This window comes from Mustela lutreola, chromosome 2, assembly GCF_030435805.1.
Source record: "Mustela lutreola isolate mMusLut2 chromosome 2, mMusLut2.pri, whole genome shotgun sequence".
NCBI lineage: Eukaryota > Metazoa > Chordata > Mammalia > Carnivora > Mustelidae > Mustela > Mustela lutreola.
Genome location: NC_081291.1, coordinates 155,475,305 through 155,493,090, shown reverse-complemented (window position 1 = coordinate 155,493,090; position 17,786 = coordinate 155,475,305). Strand labels below are relative to the sequence as shown.

Genomic DNA, 17,786 nt, shown 5'->3' with positions numbered 1-17,786 from the left:
TATCATCAATAAGTAAGTTGGGTAGTATTTTTTTTATGGGGGGTAGGAGAAGCCACTATTGCCTCTGAAATCCTGTCAGGCTAGCATTGTGGGGTGGACAGGCAGTCAAGTTTATCAGAAAGAATCTTTAATTTCACACAGGACACACCCTCCTTGAAGGCTGTTCCCTGACTATTCCTAGAAGCAGCTGAAATTTCTCTTAAAGGAAGAACTAAGTCTGATTTTTAGCTGTTTCTCTCTCCCTCTTTATCTTTTTTTCAGAGCCCGGTGTTACAGGATTTTTTTCTCCATCGGTGGCCTGGTTCTCCGTCACGTTGCTTTGAAGAATGAAGAGGTAGACCAGACAGAGTGGTGGGCAGCAAAACAAGGTTTATTGAGTGATAGTACAAAGCTCCCTAGAATGAGGGGACCTGAGAGGGTTGACACTGGAGTTTCTAAATCTAGGGGTTTTTATGGCCTTGCTGGCCGTGCTGTTTTAATCTGATTAACCCTCCCTGTGCCTGTCATCCAACCAGGTTTTTGTTATCTATCACGTGGGAAAAGGTGGAGGGCTTCTTCCAAGGTGGTGTAAATCCTTTTAAGGGTAGTTTCCTGTTAGAGTGGACGCCCCTCTCCATGCCTGCCTGCCTTCTAACTATCCTTCATCACTAGTACATGCTAGAAATTCATTAACTGCCAAATAAACAAATGGATGGGATTGTGCTTTCACAAGCCTCTATCTTGAAGTCTAGAGAGCAGGAAAAAACCGCATAAAAAATCCTGTAGAATGAGGGGAGCCTGGATGCCTCAGTTGTTAAGCATCTGCCTTCAGCTGAGGTCATGATCCCAGGCTCCTTGCTTATCGGGGAGCCTGCTTCTGCCTCTTCCTCTGTCTGCTGCTCCCCTTGTGTTCTCTTTATCAAATAAATAAATAAAATCTTAAAAGAAAAATTCTGCAGAATGAAAGTGCCACCAAGTAGGAACAGTCCACTGGCACACTACAGGGGATTTTCGTTTGTAAGGCCTCTCTCTTTCCTTGTGTGTATTGTTAAATGCTGCCCCTTTTTTTCAGTCTCTCTAATCCACCCCCCCCCTTATTTTAAAAGAAATTTAACATTTGGAAGGTCCTTGAAAATATTGTGGGTCCTAGGCACTGAGTCTTTTGTGCCTCATTTTGTTCATCACCACTAATAAGACTTAAACTGTACCTGAGAGGTAGTAAACTCAAATGCCTACAAGCAGGCCAGGGTGCGGCATTTGTCCACCACACGTGTGGTGAAGGTCTAGTGAACTGGAGTGCTCAGTTCCCTTTAAGGTCACTGTGGCTCATCTCTACTGAGTTGTTGTCAGACTTTCCCATTTTTCTTTTCTTTTTCTCTCCCTTCCTTTTTTAAAAGATTTTATTTATTTGAGAGAGAGAGAGAAAGAGAGAGAGCAAAAGCAGGTGGAGCAGCAGAGGGAGAGAGAGAAGCAGGCTCCTTGGAGCCTGATTCAGGAATCAGGATCAGGATCCTGGGATCATGGCCTGAGCTGAAGGCAGACACTTAACTGACTGAGCCACCCGGGCATCTCATAGACTTTCCCATTTTTCAAGAAACACTGGAAACCCTGAGCATAAAAACATAAAAATCTCCGAATTTTAAAATGCTAGCTCAAATTTCAAAAATCAAAAACCTTTCCGGTTGAACCAAACAAAACACCTTTGTGGATCGCACCTGGCACTACTTTGCAATCCTCGTTGAACACAGCTGCAGGGAGAGCCCTTTAAAGCAGATGACAGGGACTAGAGAACCACTAGCACAGTGGGAGGAGAAAAAGCATGGTTTTAGTGTGATTGTAAAAAGTAATTCTAATTGTAGTAAATTGTATGATTTTCTTACTACTTATGTGTAGTCCCTTGGCCATAGTAATTGTGAATCTAATTAAAATTTCGGATTCTGTCATATTCCATTTGGATGATTCATGCTATGCCATCCTCCTTAATTTGTGGTTTGAGTAATAGGGGAAAGATTTCATGACATACATGTGTTAAGGAGAGCTTTGCTTATATTCATGATTGTGTTTTTAAAGGTATATTTAATCAGGCCTTAATAAAAGCCTATGTATTACTTTTTGTCAGGTCACATTTGTCCGGCTTTCTTTGGTACTTTACTGTATGAAAAAGAGAAAGAAGTGTGTGTTCCTTTATTCTAACTCTTTAGGGGTAAACATTTGGAGAAAATTATTTTTGTGAGCAGTAGAACTTTGGGGATTTGAATGAAAAGCATGCTTTTATGCACTTTGTAGACAAAATCAGCTTGCAGCATTGCAGGAACATGAGTAGGCACAGCCAGTCCCACTCCTTCTTCCTTTATCTCAGGTGATGATTTCACTTTCTTTCTTTCTTTCCTTTTTAAAGATTTTATTTATTTATTTGACAGGGAGACAATGAGAGAGGGAACACAGTCAGAGGGAGTGGGAGGGAGCCCAATACAGGGCTCCATCCCAGGACCCTGGGATCTCGACCTGAACCAAAGGCAGACGCTTAACATCTGAGCCACTCAGGCACCCCAGTGATTTCACTTTCTCACCCTAGATTGTAAACAATTAAGGTCCAGTCTGATGAGCATTTTGAGTGGGAAAGTGTTAGGTTCCTATGGAAACAGAAGCAGAGTCTCTATCTTAGGCTTGTTGGGGGATCTCCCTCTTGTAAGCTTTAAGGCTTCCTGGAGAAAGTGATATCTTCGGTAAGAGTGTAAAATCGATTTACTTTTCAATTAAAGACCAGAATGAGGGTGGGAGAAAAAGCCTGGAAGTGAAAAAGTGTGATAAAACCCAAGACTGGAAATAAATTCAATTGGACTGGAGAATGCAAAGCATCATTCCAATTTAATTTTAATGCATAGTACTTGTCACTTGGGATCATTTCTCGTTTGCTTATTTGTCTGTTCTTCCATCCCCATTTGCTCACACAGAAACCCGAAATTGCTGATTCCTCATTGCCAGGTACAATATGAGTGTTCACCTTTACTGAGGACCTGCCATGGGTCAGATCCTGTAATAAGTGCTTTGCTCGTGGCCACCCAAACTCCCTTCCTTCCCCAACCCCCGCACCCTCCCCCAGCAGACAAAGTTTACTTCTTCAGAGTTGGCTCAAATTCTCCCCTCTCTGTGAAACCTCCCTACCTCTTTACTCAACGCTTACTCTCAGAATTACTTCTTTCAGGGTCCTCCCCCCTCTTTGGTCTCTCTTTGCAGCATCAATTTAATTCTGGTTTTCTTTCCCCCATTCTTAAATTCTAAATCACAGTAAGGCAGTGATTTTTTATTTGTCTCTGTAAGGCTCTCAACACTTTGGACAGGATTTTCACAAAACAGGGCTCAAAAATATTTTGAATAAATGAATTCTTCTTCCCTTCCTACAGTAATGAGAGCAATCTTTTAAAACTTCAAGCCTGACATCACAGACCTATTTAACCCTGTTGAAGGCCACTATTCATCTCAGACTAGGATTCTAATTCCTAAGCACTTGCTCACTTCAGGGCCCTATGTTAACTTGCTCCCACCCATCTCTCCAGCCACAACTCTCTCTGTATCTCTTCTAATAAAACTTGTCTGTGTATGGTGACTGCACAAGGAGCTGTACTGATACATGTTACTAGGCTTCCGCGCCCCCCATCCCCCTGAGGCTTTTATTTCAACTACTCCCTCTACCTGGAATGCCATTTTCCATTTTCCTTGCCTGGCTCAGTTCAAGCACGATCTTCTCAAGCAAATTTTCCTTTTTTTTTTTTTTTTTAAAGTAGGCTTTATGCCCAGTGTGAAGCCCAATGCCAGGCTTGAACTCACAACCATGCGATCAAGACCTATGGTGAGATGGGAGTTAGATGTGCTTCACCCATTGGGTCATCCAGGCACCCCAAGTTTTCCTCCTTTGAATACAGATCCCATTAAGAACTTTAAAAAGGTGGTTGGTACGTAAAGTTTATGGTGCACCTCTCCATTTATGTGATTAAAAATGAAACCACTAAAGCAGGAAATGTAATTTTAAATGATACACACCTTACATGTATGCTAGACTTAAATACGGTCTATGATTTTCTCTCCATCTCCCTCTCTCTGCATGTACCCACTTTGTAGATACCCTAACAGTGTATCGGGTAACTCCATGGCCGGATTCTCAGGTTGGGTCAATGCTCATTTTCTCCACTCTCGAGGCACTGGCTTGTCTAAAACTAACTTGAGAAAATTCCAGGTTTGCTTTTCACACTACGGCGTAAGCCCCCGCGCTGGCGCGAACGCCGTCTTTGGCCACGGAGCGCGGGGCCCCCAATCAGCTCCCAGGCCGACCAGTCTGTATTTCTTTAAGGAGTTGTTCTCTTCTCACCCAGGTAATTCAACTGGCTCGCACCTATCAACGGCGGGAACTGGGGAAAAAAGTGAAATATCAGCCCGCCCTGAAAGCCAGTACAAGGAGATTCTCCAACTCCTAGGACCCCACAGAGAAGACAACCAGGTGAAACACCCGCGAAACCCAGCGGACTGGTCTTGGTCAGGGAAAACGACTGCCACCGGAAGTCACATGGCACAGCTCCGCCCGAATTCCCTATCTCGGCAGTCGACTACTCAGTCTTGCAGGCGCCTCTGGCGGGCTCCACTGAGATCCACTCTTTCGGTGCTCGACTCGCCCGTGCTGCTGCGGCCGCCGAAGGAGGGGCAAAGCTCAAGATGGCGGACAAAACGCCAGGCGGATCTCAGAAGGCCAGTTCGAAGGTAATTTCTTAGAGGACTTTGTAAGTCAGTGAGTTTATCACTGTCCTCTGGGGCCCACAGACGCTTCTGGCCAGCGGGAGGAGGTTGGGCTGGGATTCCCTGTTCTGGTCACGACTGTAGGCCTGGGGCCCGACGCACTATGGTGCGCAGGTTGAGAGGCCTGGTGTCTCCCTTTAGTCCCAGGCTGGATTCGGCTCGAGACTGGCGGGCCCGGGGTGGGTGGCCTGATTAGTTCGGCCTGCGGTTGGCATTGGAGTGAAGTCAGGGATTTAGATTGAGGTTTGAAGCCGTGAAAACGCGCCCCTGTATTTGTTTGTTGATCTCTGAGGCCGCCGGACAGCGCTTGGGAGAGGCGGGAATCGCTTCCCGGTGTTTAAGTGTTTGCCTCTCTTTCCTCGGTTCTTAGGTTTTAGATCTCACACGCTTCCGGTGTCCCTCAGTTTCCCTCTTGCCCTCCGGGGAGTAAATAACATCTAGGCCTGCAAGTTGTGAGGGGAGGACCAATGGTGGAGGGACGCGGGGTGGGAAGTGCAGAGGCGGGAGCAGCTCTCCTTTGCAGAGCTGCATCACCAAGGTTATTGCTACGCTCTACACGTGGTCTTACCTCACTTAAGAGGAAGTATAAAATGAGCACTTTTTTTTTTTTTTTTTTTGAGTGTTCGTTTTCAAGGACTCGGGGTCTCCTGCATCTCCATGTTGTGTGTTCCCCTCAAAAGAGAACTTCCAAAGACTTGGAAGCCACTTAAGATTGTTAAATTAATTTTGAGTTAACAGGGAACCGTGTGCACGTCTTGTGAAACCACTGAGCTGTAGAAGTAGTTTAACAGTAGTTAGGTGGTGGTTAGCATCAGGTCTTAGTTGCCATCTTGGGCCGGTCATTTAATCTTTTTTTTTTTTTTTTTTTTACTTCTAGTTTCTCATTTTTGAACACGATATTAAAAGTAATAGGTACTGCCTGAAGTAGTTATTAAGCTTTTTATGCTAATAAAAGAAGTTGTGTAACACTTAAAGATTCTAGGGACTGTTAACATTTTGCGGAGTGTATGATTATAAATCGGTTATTAGGAAGTTTAGGGTGGACAGGGCGAATCCTGAGATTAGTTTGTTCTGAGAAATAACCCATTTTATATTTGGTTTATGTCTAATAAGTCATAATCTTTATGATATTTTGTGAATGATGTCCATAATTAGTTTGTAATTAGTACTGTCTTTACCTTTCATCCTTTAATTTTGTAGAAACTGTGGTAGAGGGCCAGTTTTGGCTGTTTTTACATCCTACTTTTACTCTTTGTCAGTTTCTTCCCTCTCCAGTACCTTTCCCTTAGCGTTGAGCGGAATGGTTGGGTACATCGCTTAGGTCACTACCTCACAGAGCCACAAAAACAGCCCTGCTTGCTGCTGTTTGAGAACTGTTGATAATGCTACTACACCCTTACTAATTTGCGCCAGTTTCACAGCTTTAGTTTCTTTCAAAGTAATATTTTAAGTATCTCCTACTTGACTCCTTGGATACATGGAAAACATTTCAATGTATATGTTCAGGTTTTCTTCTAAAATACTATTTCTCATGGTTTTGTGTGGCTGTTCCTATAAGGAAATTGTTGGATCTTCCAATAATAAATATTTTCAGTTTATATATTGCTTTAGATTTTCTTCCGTTCATGCTATTAAGAGATTCCTTACCGATGTTTGTAAAAGGAATCAGAGTATCTCAGGACTCAAATGATGTTGATGTGATTTTCTTGATTAATTTGAAGAGCTGCATGATACAGTTAAAGATTATAGATTTTGATGACAAACAAAAGACATTTGGATTCAAATCCTGAATTGGTAATTGATTATATTTGTGATAAGAAGGCAGATTGCTTATACTCTCAAACCTCAGTTTTCTCATTTGTAATATGGATGTAATCTCTTTTTTATAGGGTTGATGTAAGGATTAAATGAATAAATGTCTATGAAGTACATAATCTTTGTTCCTTTTCCCTCTCCTTTTTGTCCTTACAGGAATTAAAAAGTACTAACTTTTCAAAAATGTTCAATAAATTCTAATCCTAAGGTTTAGAATCTAAGTCATCACCTATCATATAATGACTGCCCACACTGCTGCTTTGTTTCTCACAAGTGTCCAGAATTTATTGGAGAGAGTATCAGATCTTTTTGGCTAATACTACAATATTTGGAATTTCTAGCCTTTGATCTTTGTGGTTTGATTTTCTTTCCTCTGGGAGATCAGATGAATGATGGAATGAACAGATTCTTTTGTTTCATGCTCACTCTTCTTTGGTAGTTAAATTCCCATTGATATAGTTTGGCATGCTTGTTAATCATATTTCTGCACATTGAGGAAAATGTTAATTTAAAAATGTACAAGGGAATGTAATGTACAGCATGGTGACTATAGTTAATACTGTATTGCATATTTGAAAGTTGCTAAGAGTTGATGTTGAAAGCTCTCATCACAAGAAAAAGATTTCTGCATAGTGAAATATGTTAACTAGGCTTACTGTGGTGATCATTTCATAATATATACAGATACTAAATCATGTTGTGTACTTGAAACTAATATAATTTTGTTGATTGTACTTCAATAAAAATAAATTAAAAATAAAATGTTCAGTATTCAGGATTTCTTTATTGATAATCGCAAAATTATTTGATGTGTCTTAGTTGTAATTATTTTCTATGCATTTATTTATTACCAGATTAAAGTATTGCTTTATAATAGGAGAGGGCTGTTGGTGCCATGTTGTAGCATTGATTTTGGGAGGAGAATAATTATTTCCTTAGGAAATTATTAAACATATTTCCTTAGAATTTAATTTATAAAGGTTAGTTTATTATTTTGATTTTAAGAATTTTGTTTGCTGGCACAGCAAAATGAGGATATGAAGCGAATGTGGTATTTTCTTTCTTTTTACATTTTCTGTGTGGGATATACTGTGATCGTAATGGATTTACGTGTCCTGTTATTTCTCTCTGTGACAGTATTTCTTTTTTGCCATATTGTCAGAAATTGGGTTAGGTATATGAACAGGTAGAAGATATTGCTGGCTTCCTTAGACATTTAGTGCTGAATTGGTTAGGGAACTGTTTTGATTGCTGATTAATGAAAGTATTTCACTTCTAAGAAATAAGTAAAATGAGGTTACATTCAAGGCTTTTGATCCTTAGGTATTTATTACTTCTTGTGTATATTCTTTTGATGGTACCTAAAGATATGTAAGATTTAAATATGGTAAAATACTCTACTTTTAAATTTTATTTTTATTTTATTTTATTTTGGTGGGGGGCAATAAAGCAAGGTTTATTGAGCGACAGCACAGTGATAGTACAAAGCTCCCAAGGAAGGAGGGGACTTGAGATGGTTGCCCTAAATATGGTAAAATACTCTAAATGAAACAAATTTTGAAAATTAGGTTCTTCATGGGTTGCTAGTTTTAGTTTAGATTAAAAGTTTGTTATGATTGTAATTTTATCTTAAAATATAAGGTAGATAGTTTTGTGGGTGGTTTTTTTTTGGGTGGAGAGTTGAATTATGAACTTCTGTTTTCTTGATTGGTACTCTTTTAGAGTATTTACAGCACTGGTGCTTGAATGTAACTTTTTTTTTTAAAGATTTTATTTATTTGACAGAGAGAGACACAGTGAGAGAGGGAACACAGCAGAGGTGGTGGGAGAGGGAGTAGCAGGCTTCCTGCTGAGCAGGGAGCCCAGTGGAGGGCTCCATCCCAGGACCTTCGGGTCATGATCTGAGCCTAAGGCAAACACTTAAGGACTGAGCCACCCAGGCACCTCGGGAATGTGACTCTTGATATGGTTTTTTAAAAATCCCATCTTACTAGATTAATTGTTTTCTGAAAGTCCAGTTTTTATTTTCTTTTTTTATTCCTGAAGATTTTTTTCTTCCTGGAAACTAAATCCATGGAACATTCTCCTTTGCCTTAGTGGCATATGAAAGAGGGGTTCATTTGGTGTGCAAGTTGAAGACTGCTGCCTCTCTACCACTTTTTCACAAAGAGCATTGTTTTTAAAAAATAAAGTAAAAACTTGGCTACAGGATATTAAACTCGAAAACATTAATATTACAAATAACTTGCTTCATACTATTTTTAAGAAGTTTTTAATATTGCAGATCAGACATGTGTTAGATATTGTGCTGAAATAATTTTTCAAAAAGCAAGATGTGTTTGCCAGTAGCACTCAAGGCTGTTTGGTACTGTTAGCTGTCTCTTCCTTTAGGAGTTAAATTTTTTCGCTAGACTTTCCTCAGTTTAGATTAACTATGGGATGTTCAAATGTACTTAACAACTTTTCATGTATTGGTCGTGTTTTAAATATAACTTTAAAAGTCATTTTGGGTTTTTATTTAATTTTATGTTATATAGTACATGTCTTAGTGATCTATAAAGTTTTTTTTGAGAGGTGACCCTTGGTTTGCCTTGGAGAGTGATAATAAAATAGGTGGCTGCCACTTGTTAGTGAGTGGGTAGCAAAGTATGTTGATAGTGGAGTGTAACAATTTTGTTGGGTAGGTACTTGTTCTAGTAGGTAAAGTCAGCAAACATATAGAGGCTCCATCACTTGGCAGATCTTGTGCTTGACTTTGAGAAGAAAATATGAAATGAGACTATACAAATTGAGGAGTGTGCTGTCTAGTGGAAGAAAAGTCAACAGATACTAGCACAAAGTAGAGGTATCTAGAAGTCTAGAGAGAAGTGACAGCTGGTTAAATGGAAGGTGGGAAGGAGAAGGCTTCAAGAATAGAGGAATTTGGGTGCCTGGGTGACTCAGTTGGTTAAATGGCATCCTTTGGCTCATGATCCCAGGGTCCTGGGATCCAGCCTCTCGCATCGGGGTCTCTGCTTAGCGGAGAGCCTGCTTCTCCCTCTCCCTCTGCCTGCCTCTCTGCCTACTTGTTCTCTCTTTCTATCTCTCTGTCAAAAAAAAAAAAAAAAAAAAAAAAAAGGAATTTGAGCAATGCTCAACAATGAGCAGAGGTTTGAAGGATAGAGATAGGGATATAAAAAGAGATGGACGAGGTAAAGAAAAATAAATCTGGGAAATGGATTAGTAAGTGATCTCATTTAGTCAGTGCATAGAGCACTTGCATAGGGAATACGAGTTGCTGAGATGGAAAGATAAGTTTGAGATAAATTGTGGAGATTTTGAATGCTGTGGAGTAAAATTAGAGAGCCATGGAAAATTTGAGGCAGTAAAGTCCTTTAGGAAAGAATTCTTGGGGGTATACTTCAGGAAGAATTTGGGAGTGAGGAGGACCACTTGGAAGATTATTGCAGTGCTCCAGATAAATATTGAGGATTGTTGCAGAAATCTCACCTCAGATCTTCTCTGGGAAGCTTTTTCCCCACTCCCATTAAGATTTGCCTTTCCCCTCTTCTCCAGTGACCATTGTTTTACTTTACTTTTTTATTAGCTCTTAAAGGCAGGAGGTATGTCTTATTTTACTTTATATCTCTAATGTAAGTCATAGTACCAGTAAATGGTTGAATTAAGGGAAGATCTGGACCACAGTTGTGTCTTTAGAAAGGAAGAGAAGAGTCCCCAGAGAAGAGCTGTATTAGAGGCGGGATGAACAGAATTTGACTTATGTCATTATGAGGGGATACAGGGGTCCAGGATGATCCTGTTACAAGGCTGTTGCTGGCTAACACTTATTGAGTAGTTATTATGTGCTAGACACTTTTCTAAGTGCTTTACCTGTTTCTGTCCTTCACAATAATCCTATAGGCAGGGTGCTATTCAGCTTTACAGATGAAGGAAACAGGGCCAAGTTTACAAAACTGGTAAGTGCTAAAACCAGGAAGTCTGATTCCAGAGTCTGTGCTCTTAAAAACGTTTTACTGCTTCCATATTATGAGTGAGTGAGATACAATCCACTATCAGAAATAAAGTCAATAGGAGAAGCTTTTGGAAGGAGTTTTAAATATGTTGTTTGAGGAGCTTGCAGGTATTCGGGTGAAGAGGTTCAGTAGGTAGTTTGAAAGCAGATTAGAACCTAGGAGAGGGACTAAGGTTGAAAATAAAGAGTTAGAAGTCATCTCAGTAAAATAAAGGTGTTGATGTGCTTCCTGTGGGAGAGATTGTTAAACTTGTGGACATGTAAGTTGATGCTTTAGAGGACACTACATCTCTACTCTCTGCTTTTTCTATCCTGAGATAAATTTGTCTTGTGTCTACTTCTTCGTCTTCCCTTTATTTATTTATTTAAAGATTTTTATTTATTTGAGGGAAAGACAGAGAGAGCATGAGAGGGGAGAAGGTCAGAGGGAGAAGCAGACTCCTCGCAGAGCTGGGAGCCAGATGGAGGACTTGATCCCAGGACTCTGGGATCATGACCTGAGCTGAAGGCAGTAGCTTAACTAATTGAGCCATTCAGATGCCCCTTGTGTCTGCTTCTTATTGTCCTAAGCTTCCCTTAATTCTGCGGATTCATTTCTTTTGGATTCTTATGGATGAAGAACTGTGCTCTAGACTTCAAAAGATCTGAAAGCATCATTAATTTGTTGTTCTTCAGTTAAAAAAATGTAAAAACCAAACCCAAGACAAATAATATAGTCAGTTCTAGGTTACGAAGAGGGAGATGTTCAGCTTCTGAAGTAGCATTACATTTAATGTTTACTTGGACCACTGGTTTTAGAAGTTGGTTATTTAAAAAATCTTAGTACTATTTTCATCTCTCTAACTCTTAAGCTTAAAGAGTTCCGTTTTAAACGCTGTGTAATTATAGCTGCTAATCAGTGGAAAACGTCTGGTTTGTAGTAAATGTGACCAGTGCCATCTTAGGTTAATTGAAATCAGCTGTGCATCTTCATAAGCTATCCTGTTTTTATTTATTTTTTTTAAAGATTTTATTTATTTATTTGACAGGCAGAGATCATAAGTAGGCAGAGAGGCAGGCAGAGAGAGAGGGGGAAGCAGGCTCCCCGCCAAGCAGAGAGACTGATGTGGGGCTCGATCCCAGCACCCTGAAATCATAACCTGAGCTGAAGACAGAGGCTTTAACCCACTGAGCCACCCAGGTGCCGCCTGTTATTTTTAAATCCTAGAAATGATGATTTGGATATGGTGACCTAGAAGATAAAAGAAAGACCAGCACTGTTTTAGCTGCTCTTGCAGGCTTGTTCATCTGGGTGAACTTTAGAATTATTTTTGGCAACCCCTGCGCCCCCTTAGAAGGATTTTCCTTTGTGGTATTGAGCTGTTGAATGAAATTGCATTAAATGTATAAATAAATTTGGGTATAATTGACATTGTCTTAATAATGGGTTTTCCCATCCAGTAGTAGTATGATGGGTCTTTTCAAAAGGTGACTTGAATAACCGAATCCTTCTATAAAGTTTGTGTTTTCTTCACCGGGGTTGTATATGTTTTTTTTTTGTTGGTTTCTAGATGTTTTATACTTATTGGGACTATTGCAGTTAGGGTATCATTTTTGTTACTTAGCAGGTTTATACTAGTATATTGGCAAGCAGTTGATTTTTTTTTTTCTTTCTCAATCTGTTCAGCGCCTTGACTGAATTTTTTTTCTTTTTAAGAGTAGTTATTCTCTTGCATTTTCTAATTTTTAAGTGTGTGCAAATAGGCACATTTCAAACTGTTTCAGAGTGTGTTTCAGAGAATTAAATTTAAATATTAAACAATTTCTTCTTGGGTTAGATGTGAGGAGAAAGTAAAGGAGGAAGCATACAATAAAGCTGGATATAGAAAAAGATAGATAGAAAGAATAGTGATGGAAGGTATGTTATTGCTTGGTTGTCTTGAGTTTATTTTGCTTAGGGCCCAGCACAGTGGAGTTCAGAGGAACAAATTGATTCAGAGTGAAAATCTGACCAGCTTTTCTTAGCCTTAAGTTTAGAGAAGGTAAGTAAAGCAATAATGTGTACACTTACATGAGTTTTGCTGTATTTGGTCTTTTATATATCTACAAATCTTCAATTTTCTTTTAAAATTAATACAATGTTTTGTGCATTTTATTTGAAATCTAGAACTTGGAGCGAGGGTCAGATATTTGTGGTGTTAAGATTCTTGGTTTCACTTTTAATATTTGACTATACATAAAAATAAGTAAAATCTCACTACCCAATACTTTGCAAAATAAAAAGAACTCAATGACAGTTAAATTCTGGGACTCCCAAGTAAAAATTTGAGACAGATGCCACATGTTATTTAGTTAATAGTCTTGCAGCTTGGGTTCTTCATCTGCATAGTGAAAAAACAAAACATTGCGTGCCATATGTAATTTAATCTGTACATCAATTAAGAAAAATAAGATGAGATTTTAACAGTAGACATTGTTGGAAAGTACCGTTACTTGAAGACTGAACTTTTTCTGTGCAGCAGTCAGCAGTAATGGCATGCTGAATTAGAAGCAGTCTCCTTAAAACAACTTGTAAATGGTAACCAGCAGTGGATTTGATAAAAGCCTTTTCTTTCTCTTGAACTATTTCTGCAGTAGCAGAAATAGTTTGTACCTTTTACATTAAGGGTTTATGTGTGGATTTTCTTATTACTAGAATCTGTTTCTTATATGACTGAGTAGTTGGAGGAAGGAGGGGAAGTTTCTTTGCTGTATAACAAGAAGTTGCTGCTCTGTCAGTGTTGTGGCAGTAAACAGTGTATCTTAGGACTTGGAAAGAGCTTTTGCACGAAAATCTGTCATAAAAATAGTGGTTAAGTTTCCAGATTACAGTTTATAAAGTTGATTCCTCAGATACCTCCCACTCTCATTTGTATCATATTTTGGCACATAGGCATTCTGAATTTTAAAGAATTGACTTGCACATTTATTTTAGATCACAATCTTTTTCTGAGTTCTAGATTTCCTTTGTCTGGTTTTATTAGCTGAGGCAAAATTGCTTCAAGTTTGGGAAGATTAAGTTGTATAACATGAGACATACTTGTTTTGTTAGCACAATATATTTTCAGATCACTTAAATATTGACTTTTTAATAATTGCAGACCAGATCATCAGATGTTCATTCATCTGGATCTTCAGATGCACATGTGAGTATAAAAGGCAATCTGTGTCTTTCTTCTTTTTTTTTTAAAGCATTCATTTAAGTAATCTGTACAACCATTGTGAGGCTCCAACTCATGTCTTCTAGATTAAGAGGTGTATGCTACATGGACTGAGCCAGCCAAATACCTTTCCTTTTTTCTCTAACATTTAATTTCTCTCTGTATCTCTACATTTATGATTTTACTTGCTAAATAAATACTAATACATTGTGTCTGTTTTCTATCATGTTTTTAGCTAGGTGCCCTCTTTTTTTGTGTGTTCTGTTTGTATAAGTTTGCCCCCTCAGACCATATTAGTAACCAAGTATGTGTGTATCTTTTTTTATTGTGCTTGTAAAGTTCTCTACATATACAAGTGTGTATACTTGTACATTGGTTATGGTTTGTGTTATATGCAGTCATTCTTTTTTCACTACATGATATACCTGTTGGAAATTCCTCAACAGTTAAGGCTCTAATATAGTCTTTCTGCTGGCGTTGTAATATTCCATAGGGAGAAGTACACATGATTTTTTAAGTTGTATTTCTTTTGATGGGCATATACTTGCTTAAAGCTTTTTGACATTTGAACAGTTCTTCAATAAACATTCCTTTGCATGTTATTAAAGCAGTGCTCAAAGTATGGCTTTCAGACTCTTGGGGGTTACTGAGAATTTTTCCTGGGTTTTGTGAGTTCAGCTGTTTTATAATAATAAAAACACATTTGCCTGTTTCATCAGGTTGACATTTGCATTCGTGGTGAAAAGGCAATGTATGGGTAAACTGTTGGCATCTAACGTGAATCAAGCCAGTGTTGCCAAAATGTATTAGTTGTCATTGTGTTCTTCCCCACCTGGCACAGTAAAAGTAAAAATAAGTTAGTTTCACTTAAAAATGTTCTTGATGAAGCAGTAACAGGTATTAATGCTTAATTTTATCCTGGTGTGTGGGTCTTTTTTATGTTTTGTGTGATGAAATGGGAAGTACGTATAAGGTACTACTTCTTCTCAAAGTATATTTGTCTTGAGGAAAGGTGCTTGGTGGATTATTTAAGTTGAGAAATGAAAACTGGCCCTTTATTTCGCTGGCATACCATTTTTACTTGAAGAAACAACTGACAGACTGGTAAATCAGACTTGGGTATTTGGCAGATGTTCTTTTAAAAGTGAAGGAAACAGATCTGTTACTTCAAAGAAAACAATTATTTGTTACTGATATAAAATTTGAGCTTTCAGGTACAAGTTAGAATTATTAAAAACTTTACCTGTACTGAATAACTTTTGTGATGAAATCGTTGGTGATATCAAGGGATGAGAGTTTTGATAGTGTATAGTGAAATTTGTCACTATTTGGACATTTGGGTTGTGATTTTAGTACTACATAAGTGATTTTTAAAAACTTGTTTCACTTTTCCTGAAGATGGATGCATCTGGACCCTCAGATAGTGACATGCCAAGTCGGACACGACCTAAGAGCCCAAGAAAACATAATTATAGAAATGAGAGTACCCGTGAAAGCCTTTGTGATTCTCCTCATCAAAATCTCTCAAGAGTGAGTGTTGATAAAGATAAGAAAGGATAAATGATTTTAATCTGTCCTTGATAGAACTTGGTGATTGGTATTTTGGTTTTGTACTGTTTGTTTCATCATGTACTATTTGAAAATAGCATTCTTTTTTGTATTTGGGTTAATGATAAACTCAAGTTCATGTAAGGAATTTTTTTTTTTTTTAAGATTTTATTTATTTATTTGACAGAGAGAGAGAGAGAGAGATCACAAGCAGTCAGAGAGGCAGGCAGAAAGAGAGGGAAACAGGCTTCCTGCTGAGCAGAGAGCCCGATATATGCGGCTTGATCCCAAAACCCTGAGATTATAACCTGAGCCAAAGGCAGAGGCTTAACCCACTGAGCCACCCAGGCGTACCCCCCGCCTTTTTTTGTTTATATATGAGATAGGACTCTTGCAAAATTTAAAATTGTATTTAAAAACCAAGGAGTGGGACGTCTGGGTGGCTCAGTCGGTTAGGCCGCTGCCTTCGGCTCAGGCCATGATCCCAGGATTCTGGGATCGAGTCCTGCATCGATCTCCTTGCTCCTTGGGGAGCCTGCTTCTTCTCTTGGCCTCTGCCTGCCACTGTGCCTGCTTGTGTTTATGCGCGCACGCGCGCGCTCTCTCTCTCTCTCTCTCTGACAAATAAATAAATAAATACAATCTTTAAAAAAAAAACAACAACAAAGTAAAAAGTAAAAAAAAAAGTAAAAAAAAAATTAAAAAGAAAAAAAACCAAGGAGTGTTTTGGATATGAAATGGTTAATGGTCAGATTTATTGTTCCTCCCTTATACCAAACACTTACTGAACCAAGTACCACATGCCAGTCACTAGAAATAAATAGATGGGTAAAATGCAGTTCTTGCTCTTAGAGAGCTTATAATCTCACTGTGGGATTTAAAGAGGGATAGGTACTATTCAGTATGGTTAGTATGGTGCCCAAGGCAGTATGAGAACCCAGAGAAGGAACTTCTTTACTACGTGTATCGGCAAAGGGTTCTCATGCTCTTTTAGTCTTTTTTCTTTTTCATATACTTTTTCTTGTTGTGATTAAATTTGGGGAATTAATAAATTAATAAAAATTAAATTTGGAAATACAAAGAAGGTAGTCATCACCAGCCAATATTAACATTGATAGCACTTTATTTTTATGGTATAATATTCTAAGCATAAATATATTTTTACTTTGCTAAGATCCATTTTACAAGAATACATTTTATTTATTTATTTATTTTTAAAAGATTTTATTTATTTATTTGGCAGACAGAGATCACAAGTAGGCAGAGGGAGAATCAGGTTCCCTGCTGAGCAGAGAGGTCGATGTGGGGCTCGATCCCAGGATCCTGAGACCATGACCTGAGCTGGAGGCAGAGGCCCAACCCCCTGAGCCACATAAGCACTCCAGGAATACATTTTAAAATACTCTTTTCAAAACAAAACAAAACAAACTCTTTTCCGTATTTTTTTTTAATTTTAGCAAAAATTATTTGAAACTTTTTAATGGATGGTTGTATTTCTTTATGTAAACATTCCATAATTTCCTTAACCATTTTTCTCTTTGGTGTGTAAGGTTACTTTCTTAGAATATAGATAAATAAAATTTGAGCCCTTCTGATTTTGTTTTGTATATGTTTTTCATTGAATTTATATGTAATATTACCATTTGCTTAAAGATGGTGAATGATGACCAAACATTTTTCTTTCTACTTAGGGGAAAATTTACTTTGAATCTATTCGTGAAATCTCATTTTGGGTTATAAACTTTTATTTTTTCAAAGTAATTTTCTTTAAAATAATTTGTAGCAGTGTTAGTCTTCTGTTCAGCTTCTCTCAGGGGCAAGCCTATTTAAAAACCAGGGGATTGATAAAGTCTGATTTTTAATTGGTTAACTTCTTTTTTTGGTAGGCAAAACCTTCAGATTTCAACTACAGATTAATATTTTAGGGTATATTTAATAGACATTACTCTCTTTTAAGTTTATGAATCAAAATCTAACATTTAAATGAATAACTGAGCAACTAAAGATCTATGGATGATTTTACTTCTGCTGAAATGTGAAATATTACTATTATGTTTATAAACGTCAGTACTGATGAAGAATGAGTGAATTTATTGATTTATAGAAGGAAGTGATGTGATTTGTGGTACCTGTAATGGAGGTTATAGATGGCATTTAGATACTGAACTTGGAAATAAATAGTGCCTTCTCCCTATTTGAATGTCTGTTTTCCATCACTGCTTCTTTTGCCCAGAACCATCTGTACTTTTTCTCAAGTGATTTTATTCTTGCTGCCGGCAAGTTCGTTGAATGAGTTCTAAACCTTGGCATCTCTCTCTCTGCTTTTTAACCTTTTTTATAAAGATAATGGTTTTTGTATGTTATCGGCCTTGAGCTAGCAAATGAAGACATTCTTTAAGGAATATTTAGAATCAAGCCCAAGGTAGGCACTTGATGCTTAAGAGTAGCCTCAGTTTTTCTGCTTT

The 17,786-nt window shown here is 38.2% G+C and overlaps 1 protein-coding gene across 3 annotated transcripts in view; it reads left to right on the top strand.

Moving 5' to 3' along the window:
* The first annotated feature begins 4,595 nt into the window (after positions 1-4,595).
* U2SURP (U2 snRNP associated SURP domain containing) overlaps positions 4,596-17,786 on the top strand; it is a 54,975-nt gene continuing 41,784 nt past the window's right edge. For all 3 annotated transcript variants that reach the window (XM_059163850.1, XM_059163851.1, XM_059163849.1), the window contains exons 1-3: positions 4,596-4,731; positions 13,714-13,758; positions 15,172-15,303. In XM_059163850.1, coding sequence (XP_059019833.1) covers positions 4,687-4,731; positions 13,714-13,758; positions 15,172-15,303 — 222 coding nt within the window. In that variant the 5' untranslated portion in view covers positions 4,596-4,686. The remainder of the gene's footprint in view (positions 4,732-13,713; positions 13,759-15,171; positions 15,304-17,786) is intronic.